This window comes from Salvelinus sp. IW2-2015, linkage group LG15 (assembly GCF_002910315.2).
Source record: "Salvelinus sp. IW2-2015 linkage group LG15, ASM291031v2, whole genome shotgun sequence".
Taxonomy (NCBI): Eukaryota; Metazoa; Chordata; class Actinopteri; order Salmoniformes; family Salmonidae; genus Salvelinus; species Salvelinus sp. IW2-2015.
Window position 1 is genome coordinate 58,833,437 of NC_036855.1, and position 12,047 is coordinate 58,845,483.

At 44.2% G+C, this 12,047-nt stretch overlaps 1 protein-coding gene across 1 annotated transcript in view; it reads right to left on the bottom strand.

Moving 5' to 3' along the window:
• Positions 1-12,047, bottom strand: part of LOC111974426 (myotubularin-related protein 13) — a 166,033-nt gene that overhangs the window by 21,362 nt on the left and 132,624 nt on the right. Inside the window, 2 exon segments of the mRNA XM_070447304.1 lie at positions 194-321; positions 524-719. Of these exon segments, the coding sequence (XP_070303405.1) occupies positions 194-321; positions 524-719 (324 nt within the window).

The following is a 12,047-nucleotide window of genomic DNA, read 5'->3' on the forward strand; positions in this document are numbered from 1 at the left end:
AACTGACCCAGGGCTGTTTGAGATATTGCGTGTGACCAACGTACGAACAAACAGAGACAGATTCACAGATCCACGAACAGAGAAAGATCCCTCCACTATGAAATCAATAATGGAAAAGCCCAAAGCATCATAATCACCTCTTTAATAATACATCTTCATCATCATCATCCACAGGAGTAGGTGTGTGTATTACCTGGAAGGATGCCGAGCGGAGCTGCAGTCCCTCCTGCATGTTTTGCTGCAGTTGGTTCTGGACACTTATCTTCTTCTCTTTGGTCAAGGTGGACACTGGGAAGCTCCTGATCACTGCCTGCTCCCCCACTGCTCACACACACACACAGGACACCTCAACATACACTTCTATGCTAATGTATCTCATCCACACAACACATTCAAAACAGGCTTAATCTCAAATGATACCCTTTATAGTGCACAACATTGGGAATCCCAAAGTGCACTATCAACTTCTTATGGGTAATCTCAAGAGGGACAGATATAATTAGATGCTAGCTGGATGATTTACCTAGTGGGTCGTGTGGGGAGCCCTTGAATATGATGCGGTAGGAGGTGAGGAAGAGGGCTCCCTCTGCTGGCAGGATGTGCGGTCCCCCGAGCATTCCCCCCGTAGCCTCCTCTCTGCCATCAGGGTCCAGGACCACTCTAAGACCCTCCGACACAAACTCTTCACCAGGGAGCAGCACTGGGCGCAGGATCTTAGGCTGGGTGGGGCAGAGGATGCACATGTCAAACACACTCCACCAGAACACAGAACATACTGTATGTACAGATACCTGCACACACACCATGTACTTAAGCATGTCAACTAGGGCTGACCCCATTTAGTCGACTGGTTGATTGTCTGATCGATAGGCTGTTGGTCGACCAAGATTTCTTCAGTCGAGCAGTCGCAATTTTATTTTCTTCATGGTGCACAAGACACCTGTCGGATTCGCACCTGTCTCAGTGGACTAATTCATTGCAGAGGCCATGGGGATGGCACCGTCTATCACTCTGACACGTGATACTGAAATTGTGTATGGTTATAGTATGTAAAAAAATAGTGCAACACTAATAAATCAAATATTATTTTAATACAAATTCGCTTTCTCCCTCATTGGATACGGTCGCTGTCCGCGGTTCTGAAACAATCTTCAGTAGAATTGGTCGCCTTTCCCTATGTGCATAAAAGCACATTTAACCAGCATATTGGGATTGAAAACAATGGTGGCGGAGGCAGCAGCAGCAGAGACGAGGAAACAGCCCTTGCCTTAGCCTAATTGTCTAAGAAAATTGAGGGGAAACCAACTTAATTAGGTCTATAATCAATAGCCTAACTTAAATGTGCCTCTTTATAAAATCATCCATATATATCTACAGAAATAAGACAGATATTGCTTCTGTTGCCTGTTTGAGTGTTTGTTTAATAGAATACTGATTCCGTGAGCACCAAGCCACATGCAACAGAAAAATGTTGGATAAAGCAATTTCACCGGTTCGGCTGTTTTTAATCTTTGCTATACTTTAATAAAGGCTTTACCATTGTTATGTTAGAACAGACTGATATTACTTATAATTTATTTAGTGTTGTTTACACTGTTCCAAACAGGCAGAAAAATGATACTGTAATCTAACAGCACCTGTTTGTCACACACAATATGTGTGACAAACTCTATACCCTCCTTTTTATTGATCTCCTTATTGTTATTATTATTATGATCAACATTATAATAATAGGTTATATCGTTGTCATTAGCGGTCTTTGTATAGTAGGCTTGTATATCCACCATCGAGCTGAAGGCAAAAGAGCGCATCCTGTTTAGTCTTAATAGCGTAAATTACTTAGGCCTATATTTGAATATACAGTATAGGCTGCTGAATCAATCAATCATTCATTTGTTCATGCCATCACAGCATACGATACATTCGTACTTTGAAATGCAATCAAGCATTTTAGCGTTAAAATTAAATCAAGGGAGATTTCAATAATTAGCCCAAACAATAAATAAATAAACCGCCATTCATGAATGCATGTGACTGTTTTCAGTCTGCTGTAATAAAGGTTTTATACAGTATATATATATATATATTTTCTCTGGTACACTTATTTATTTAGTGTTGTTTACACTGTTCCAAATGGTCAGGAAAGATTAAAATACAATTTAACAGCAACTGTTTGGCACACATAATACTCATACAACGCTTGCTCAACTAAGTCAAATGTCTTCCACAGATCTGACTTCCCCTTTCCCTCCTGAGCAACCAGTAAACATTTGCCCGTTTCGAATTGCTTTTTCACGTCCTCCGCATCCATTTTGCCGTCACGTGTTACGGTACTCATAGTTTGTTATAACCAATTTATTGATGTGATTATGATAGGTTATAGGTCAGGCACTATTGGTCACGTGCATGCGATGCATATATTTTTCATTTAAAGAGAGCAAGCATTGAGGGAATAGGGAATGTTTTCCCCAAACAAATGAGGTATTTTGGTAACAGAACTCTTCTGTCAGAAACAAGAAAGAAACAAAATAGCTGTAATTATGTTGCAGCTTCAGCACGGACAGCGCGAGAAACGCTTGCTGTGCTGTCTGTTCACTGCAGCAGGGAGGAGAGAGAGAAAACACGCACCAGTCACACAGGCACTCACTGTCAGTTCATTTGAACACAGCATGGCCATCCGGCTCCCTTCATTCATTTGTGTCTTACTTATTTCATCAAACAGTGGGCTTAAAGCGTCGGAAAAGCTCAGTACATACACAGTGCCTTTGGAAAGTATTCAAACCCCTTGACTTTTTACACATAACAGCCTTATTCTAAAATGGATTAAATAAAACATTTTCCTGAGCAATCTACACACAATACCCCATAATGACGAAGTGAAAACAGGTATTGAAATTGTTTTGCAAATGTATAAAAAATAAAAAACAGAAATGCCCTATTTACATGAGCATTCAGACCTTTTTCTATGCGACTCAAAAAAAAAATCAAATTTTTTCCCCATTGATCATCCTTGATGTTTCTACAACTTGGAGTCCACCTGTCGTAAATTCAATTGATTGGACATGATTTGGAAAGGCACACACCTGTTTATATAAAGGTCCCACAGTTGACAGTGCATGTTTGAGCAAAAACCAAGCCATGAGGTCGAAGGAATTGTCTGTTGAGCTCAGACAGGATTGTGTCGAGGTACAGTACTGGGGAAGGGTACCAAAACATTTCTGCAGTATTGAAGGTCCCCAAGAACCCAGTGGTCTCCATCATTCTTAAAAATTGAAGAAGTTTGGAACCACCAAGACTCTACCTAGAGCTGGCCGCCCGGCCAAACTCAGCAAAAGGGGGAGAAGAGCCTTGGTCAGGGAGATGACCAAGAACATGATGGTCATTCTGATAGAGCTCTAAAGTTCCTCTGTGGAGATGGTTGTCCTTCTAGAATATTATCCCATCTCTGCAGAAAAGCAAATTACAGAGATCCTTGATGAAAACCTGCTCCAGAGCGCTCAGGACCACAAACTGGGGCGAAGGTTCACCTTCCAACAGGACAATGACCCTAAGCACACAGCCAAGACAACACATGAGTGGCTTCGGGACAAGTCTCTGAATGTCCTTGAGTGGCCCAGCCAGAGCCTGGACTTGAACCCGATCTAACATCTCTGGAGAGACCTGAAAATAGCTATGTAGCAACACTCCCCATCCAATCTGACAGAGCTTGAAGGGATCTGCAGAGAAGAATGTGAGAAACTCCCCTAATACTATTTCCCCATAACTTTTTCAAGCAGAAATTTGCATCCTGTAGCACAAACTCAAAAAAGTTCTGGGACACTGAAGTCCATGGAGAATAAGAGCACCTCCTCCCAGCTGCCCACTGCACTGAGGCTAGGAAACACTGTCACCACCGATAAATCAACGATAATTGAGAATTTCAATAAGCATTTTTCTACGGCTGGCCATGCTTTCCACCTGGCTAGCCCTACCCCGGTCAACAGCCCTGCACTCCCCACAGCAACTCGCCCAAGCCTCCTCCATTTCTCCTTCACCCAAATCCAGATAGCTGATGTTCTTCAAGAACTGCAAAACCTGGACCCCCTACAAATCAGCCGGGCTAGACAATCTGGACCCTCTCTTTTTAAAATGATCTGCCGAAATTGTTGAAACCCCTATTACTAGCCTGTTCAACCTCTCTTTCGTATCGTCTGAGATTCCCAAAGATTGGAAAGCTGCCGTGGTCATCCCCCTCTTCAAAGGGGAGACACTCTAGACCCAAATTGCTACAGACCTATATCTATCCTTCCCTGCCTTTCTAAGGTTTTCGAAAGCAAAGTCAACAAACAGATTACCGACCATTTTGAATCCCACCGTACCTTCTCCGCTATGCAATCTGGTTTCAGAGCTGGTCATGGGTGCACCTCAGCCACGCTCAAGGTCCTAAATGATATCATAACCGCCATCGATAAGAGACATAACTGTGCAGCCATATTCATCGACCTGGCCAAGGCTTTCGATTCTGTCAATCACCACATTCTTATTGGCAGAACCACATTCTTATTGGCAGCCTGGTACACCAACTACTTCTCTGATAGAGTTCAGTGTGTCAAATCGGAGGGCCTGTTGTCCAGACCTCTTGCAGTCTCTATGGGGGTGCCACAGGGTTCAATTCTTGCGCCGACTCTCTTCTCTGTATACATCAATGATGTTGCTCTTGCTGCTGGTGATTCTCTGATCCACCTCTACGCAGACGACACCATTCTGTATACTTCTGGCCCTTCTTTGGACACTGTGTTAACTAACCTCCAGACGAGCGTCAATGCCATACAACTCTCCTTCCGTGGCCTCTAACTGCTCTTAAATGCAAGTAAAACTAAATGCATGCACTTCAACCGATCACTGACCGCACCTCCTCGCCCGTCCAGCATCACTACTCTGGACGGTTCTGACTTAGAATATGTGGACAACTACAAATACCTAGGTGTCTGGTTAGACTGTAAACTCTCCTTCCAGACTCACATTAAACATCTCCAATCCAAAATTAAATCTAGAATTGTCTTCCTATTTCGCAACAAAGCATCCTTCACTCATTCTGCCGAACATACCATCCTACCGATCCTCGACTTCGGCGATGTCATCTATAAAATAGCCTCCAACACTCTACTCAACAAATTGGATGCAGTCTATCACAGTGCCATCCGTTTTGTCACCAAAGACCCATATATTACCCACCACTGCGACCTGTACGCTCTCGATGGCTGGCCCTCGCTTCATACTCGTCGCCAAACCCACTGGCTCCAGGTCATCTACAAGTCTCTGCTAGGTAAAGCCCCGCATTATCTCAGCTCACTGGTCACCATAGCAGCACCCATCCGTAGCACGCGCTCCAGCAGGTATATCTCACTTGTCACCCCCAAAGCCAATTTCTGCTTTGGCCGCCATTCCTTCCAGTTCTCTGCTGCCAATGACTGGAACGAACTGCAAAAATCACWGAAGCTGGAGACCCATATCTCCCTCACTAGCTTTAAGCACCAGCTGTCAGAGCAGCTCACAGATAACTGCACCTGTACATAGCCCATGTGTAGCTCATCCAACTACCTCATCCCCATACTGTATTTATTTATCTTGCTCCTTTGCACCCCAGTATCTCTATTTGCACATTCATCTTCTGCACATCTACCATTCCAGTGTCTAATTGCTATATTGTAATTACTTCGCCACCATGGCCTATTTATTGCCTTACCTCCCTTATCTTACCTCATTTGCACACACTGTATATAGATTTGGCTTTTTTCCACTGTATTATTGACTCCATGTTTGTTTATGTGTAACTCTGTTAGATGTGTCGAACTGCTGAGCTTTATCGTGGCCAGGTCGCAGTTGTAAATGAGAACTTGTTCTCAACTAGCCTACCTGGTTAAATAAAGGTTAAATAAAATTTAAAAAATTACAGGTACGCCAAGCTTGTAGTGTCATACCCAAGAAGACGCGAGGCTGTAATCGTTGTCAAATGTGTTTCAACAAAGTACAGAGTAAAGGGTCTGAATACTTATGTAAATGTTATGTCAGTTTTTTTATTTTTTTATAAATTAGCAAACATTTAAAAAAGAAAGTTTTTGCTTTGTCATTATGGGGTATTGTGTGTAGATTGATGAGAAAAAAAATAACAATTTAATCAATTTGAGAATAAGGCTGTAACGTAACAAAATGTGGAAAAAGGGGGTCTGAATATCTCCCGAAGGCGCTGTAGTTGATTTTATTCAAACACATAGGAAAAACTATATAAGGAAAAATACACGTTTAAAAATGTAGACCAATAGATTAGTTGAACAGATGACTTTCGGTCGACCAATTTTTTTTGTTGTTGTCGGGGACAGCCCTAATGTCAACATATCAGTGCATTAAGGATAGATATCAACACACGTCACACCTAAACAACAGCTGAGCATATCTAAGACAGAAATCTACCACACACACACAGACATCATTATCATGTCACAAAAGCAACACATCCACACACAGTGTGTTGCACACACACTCCGCATCATATAGCGTTATACACAGCTACCTACAGTCACTGATGCATTACCAAGAAAAACAAAGCATGTGCTCCGTGGAGACTGATCATTAGTAATGCTCCAAGTCAATCACTTGGTCCTTAGGTACATGCAAGTCTTTACATTTATTTACAACTACAATAATTCATTTAGTTCATTTTGATATATGCATTTAGTGTAGTCTGCGCAACATATTTTTAACTCAAGTCTTACCCAACACTACCACAATATATTGATTTACATGCTTCAAGAAATGCTGGAGGATCCAAAGCATACCCCTCATCAATGAGCACTGACAACTGCTGAACATCTGCTTTGAGGTGCTTCGTAGCAACCTGCAAATCTGAACTCCATTCCACTGTGTTGGAAGTCGGTTTCTCTTCAGCTCCCCAGCAGAGCCAGGTCTGAAGGCAGCTGGTCTAACACTGCTCTGCTCTGCCTCTCTAGCTCATCAAACTGTAGCCAAGTTGAGCACTCTAGTGTGAGGGGGCCTAGACAGTCAATGTCAGAAGGTCATGATGGTTCTGTGCAGTGTTCATTCATATCTTCCATGGGGAACAGAATGGTGTCACTGGTCCCTCTGATGGCACAGCCTTTACACACAGAGTGGGGGGGTGATACATGGAACCTGAAGGGACATCCATGCTAAGGTCAAGCCAGTCCAGTGGCTGTGCAGTTGAGTTTTGGTCTAGTCTGGCCAAAAGATAAGAGGAACATTGTCCTGCTGGTGTTGGATGGCCCAGGGCCAGGGGCCAGTGTGTTAAAGGCCCCAACGGTCCCCCAGCACCCCGATGAGGCTGCCAGCTGGAACTCTAAGTAATCACCTCTACACACACACTAGACAACCCACCCCGCTACGCCAGAGATATAAGAGCCAGCGATACCAACTTATCATAGTGACCCTTTTCACTGCTTGTAGCTTGGAGTGCCCAAGGTACACCAGTACGTCCAGCTCCCTTAACTGATTGTTTAATCTCGACAGACCCAACAGCGCTACCTCCTCCTCTCCCTGAACCTTGGGCCAAAGCAGTAGCAGGTTCCATAGAGGCAAGGACAGCTCCAACTCCAGTCATAAATCTCTGTGCTGATGGCCCACCAGGGTCATTCCTGCACTTGTTTACAGAGTTCACAGGATTGAATGTGCTGCTGGCAGCAGAGCTGTGTGCAACGTGGTCTCAGCTATGAATGTCAGACAAGGCCCTGCCAGACAAACATACAAATCAATTACACTGGACCTGACTCGGCCCGCAGTGTCCTGGGAATGAGCCGACCAGGGGGAGAGACCTAATCAAGAGCTGGCAGTGTGATAAGGCGCACAACAGCATCACTGTAAGAACCCCAGTCTGATGGTTGATGACCGCAACATTACTGGAATCATAGGCACTTCAGCTACAGAACACCACTTCCAGGAGAATAGAGATTCTAACACCACTTCCAGGAGAATAGAGATTCTAACACCACTTCCAGGAGAATAGAGATTCTAACCACGACTCCGAGGAGAATAGGGCTTTCCGTACCACAAAAAAAGGGCTCTAACAATAAAAACTGAGGGGTTCTAACACCAACTTCCAGGAATGAGACATCAACACCACATCTTCAGCGGAATAGAGAAATCAAATAAGGGTTCACACAAGAAAGAAAGTCTTCTCACTTTCCAGGAGAATAGGGCTTCTAACACCACTTCCAGCAGAATAGTGGGTCTAGACACACTTTCCAGGAGAATAGGGGTTGGATAATACAGTTTCAGAGAATTGTACCGACAACAGCCATTCCAGGAGAATAACGGGTTGCTAACACCACTTCCAGGAGAATAGGGGTTCTAACACCACTTCCAGGAGAATAGAGATTCTAACACCACTTCCAGGAGAATAGAGATTCTAACACCACTTCCAGGAGAATAAAGATTCTAACACCACTTCCAGGAGAATAGGGTCTAAAACCACTTCCAGGAGAATAGGGGTTCTAACACCACTTCTGACACCACTTCCAGGAGAATAGGGGTTCTGACACCACTTCCAGGAGAATAGGGGATCTAACACCACTTCATTATTAAAGGACACAGGTTTACTTCAAAGGCACAACAAAATTACTCCATTAATGAGATTGATATTGATAAAATGTTGATGACAGCTTACAGAGTTTCAAATGGTACTAATATTCATGATTGATAAACTACATTTCTATTCAGACAGAGAACTCAGTGGCCCAGTGCCGGGCAGCACCTATCTTCTGAATGGGTGGCCCAGTGCAGGGCAGCACCTATCTTCTGAATGGGTGGCCCAGTGCCGGGCAGCACCTACCTTCTGGATGGGTGGCCCAGTGCAGGTAAGCACCTACCTTCTGGATAGGTGGCCCAGTGCAGGTAAGCACCTACCTTCTGGATGGGTGGCCCAGTGCAGGTAAGCACCTACCTTCTGGATGGGTGGCCCAGTGCAGGTAAGCTTCACCCTGATGCATTACAAGAATAACAGAAGCATGTTGCTCCGTAGGAGACTGATCATTAGTAATGCCTCCAAGTCAGATCACTTGGTCTTTAGGTAACATGCAAGTCTTTACATTTATTCCTGCTTTATCAAAAGTTCTATAATTTGAAGGCTTGTACTAAGTTAGTTGCATCCGGGAAGAATTAATTGATATATAACCGCATTTAGTCTGTAGTCGGCGGCAACATATTTTTAACTCAAGTCTTTACCCAACACTAACCACAATATATTGATTTACATGCTTCATAGAAATGGCTGGAGGATCCAAAGCCATACCACTCATAAATGAGCAGCTGACGAACTGCTGAACATCTGGCTTTGAGGGCTTCGTAGCAACTGCCAAATCTGAAACTCCATTCCATCTGTGTTGGAAGTCGGTTTCTCTTCAAAGCTCCCAGCAGAGCCAGTCTGAAGGCAGCTGGTCTAAACACTGCTCTGCTCTGCCGTCTCTAGCTATCAAACTGTAAGCCAAGTTGAGCACTCTAAGTGTGAGGGGGGCCTTAGACAGTCAATGTCAGAAAGGTATGATGTTTCTGTGCAGTGGCTTCATTCGATAACTCCGATGGGGGAAAGTCAGAATGGTGTCACTGGTCCCTCTGGATGGCACAGCAACTGGTGTACACACAGCAGTGGGGGTGAATACATGGAACCTGTAAGGACATCCATGCTAAGGGTCAGCCAGGTCCGTGGCTGCTGGCAGTTTTGAGTTTTTGGTTCTAGTCTGGCCAAAAGATAAGAGGAACATGTCCTGCTGGGTGTTGGATGGCCCAGGGCCAGGGGCCAGTGGTGGTTAAAGGCCCAAGGTCCCCAGCACTTACCCCGATGAGGCTGCGCAGCTGGAATCTAAAGTAATTCACCTCCTAACACAACACACATAGACAAACATACCACTATGCCGCGCTATCGCCAGAGATATCTAGAGCAGCGATACCAAATTTCATAGTGACCTTTTAACTGCTGTAGCTTGGAGTGCCCAAGGTACAAAAAAACCAGTAGGTCCACTCCCTAACTGATTGTCTCTATTCGACCAGACCAACAGCCCTACTCCTCCTCTCGCCTGAAACCTTGGGCCAAGCAGTAGGCAGGTTCCATAAGAGGCAAGAAGGACAGGCTCAACTCCAGGTCATAATCTCTGTCTGATGGCCCACACGGGTCATTCTTCTTGCACTTTTTAACGAGTTCACGAGGGATTGAATGGTGAGCTGCTCTAGGGCAGCAGAGCTGTGTGAAACGTGGTCTCAGCTAATGAATGTCAGACAAGGCCCTGCAACAAAACCATACACAATTCAATATTTACAACTGGACCATGACTCGGCCCGCAGTGTCCTGGGAATGGCCGACAAGGGGGAGAGCCTAATCAAAGAGCTGGCAGTGTGGATATAGGCGCACAAAAGCTATCCACTGTATGAATCCCAGTCTGAGTGGTTTGATGACCTGCACATTACTGGAATATCATAGGCACTTCAGCTCAGAAAACACACTTCCAAGGGAATAGAGATTCTAAACACTTCCACGGGAGAATAGAAGATTCTATACACACTTCCAGGAAGATATAGAGATTCTAACACCAACCTTCCAGGAGAATACGAGATTTAAAACACACATAACTCCAGGAGAATAGAGTTCTAACACACTCCAGGAAGAATGGCTCTAACCATTCAGGGATAGAGTCTACAACAACCACTTTCCAGGAGAATAGAGAGATTCTAACGCACTTCCAGGAGACTAGGAGTTCTAACACACTTCCAGGAGAATAAGGAGATTCTAACACACCACCTTCCAGGAGAATAGATTCTAACAACACTTCCAGGAGAATAGATTCTAAACCACTTCCAGGAGAATAGAGATTCTAACACCACTTCCAGGAGAATAAGATCTAACAACTTCAGGGAATAGTTCTAACACCACTTCCAGGAGAATAGGGGTTCTAACACCATTCCAGGAGAAAGAGATTCTAACACCACTTCCAGGAGAATAGAGATTCTAAACAGACACTTCAGGAGATACTAGAAGATTCTAACACCTAATTTCCAAGAGAATAGAGATTCTAACACCACTTCCAGGAGAATTAGGTCTATAACCACTTCCAGGGAAATAGGGTCTAACACCACTTCCAGGAGAATAGGGGTTCTAACACCACTTCCAGGAGAATAGGAGATTCTTACACCACTTCCAGGAGAAATAGAATAGATTTCTAACACCACTTCAGGAGAATAGGGTCTAAACCACTTCCAGGAGAATAGAGGGGTTCCTAACACCACTCTTCCAGGAGAATATGGGTTCTCAACACCACTTCCAGGAGAATAGGTTCTTACAAACCACTTCCAGGAGAATAGGGGTGTGCTGAGCACACTCTCCAGGAGAATAGGTCTGACACACTTCTCAGGAGAAATGGGTCTTAACACTACCTCTTCCAGGAGATAGGGGTCTAAACACTTCCACCGGAGAATAAAGGGTTAACAATAGCCACGTCCCAGGAGAATAGAGATTCTAGACACCAACTTCCAGGAGAATAAGAGCCAAATGTTAACACCACTTTCAGGAGAATCAAGATTTACACACCACTTCCAGGAGAATATGGGTTAAAAACCATTCCAGGAGAATAGGGTTTCTAACACCATTTACTGAACAACCTTTTCTGACAACCCACTTCCAGGAGGAAATAGGGGTTCTGACAACCAACTTCTCAAGGAAATAGGGGATCTCAACACTACTCATTCTTCATGTATTAAGGACAACTAAGGTTTACTTCAAAGGCATCCCAACAACAAGTTGACTATGCCATTAATGAGAAAAATTGATAGTTGATAAAAAGTGGTGTGAGGACGATACACGAGGGTTTTCAGAATGGTAGAACTAAATCATATCATCATCGATTGATCGAAATATAATTTCTATTCAAGTACAGAGAAAATCGTGGCCCAGTGCGGCGCGACACCTACTTCTGGAATGGGTGGCCAGTGCAGGGCAGCACCTAAAATTGCGTTCTGCAATGCGCGCTGACACAGTGCCGAGTCAGCACCTA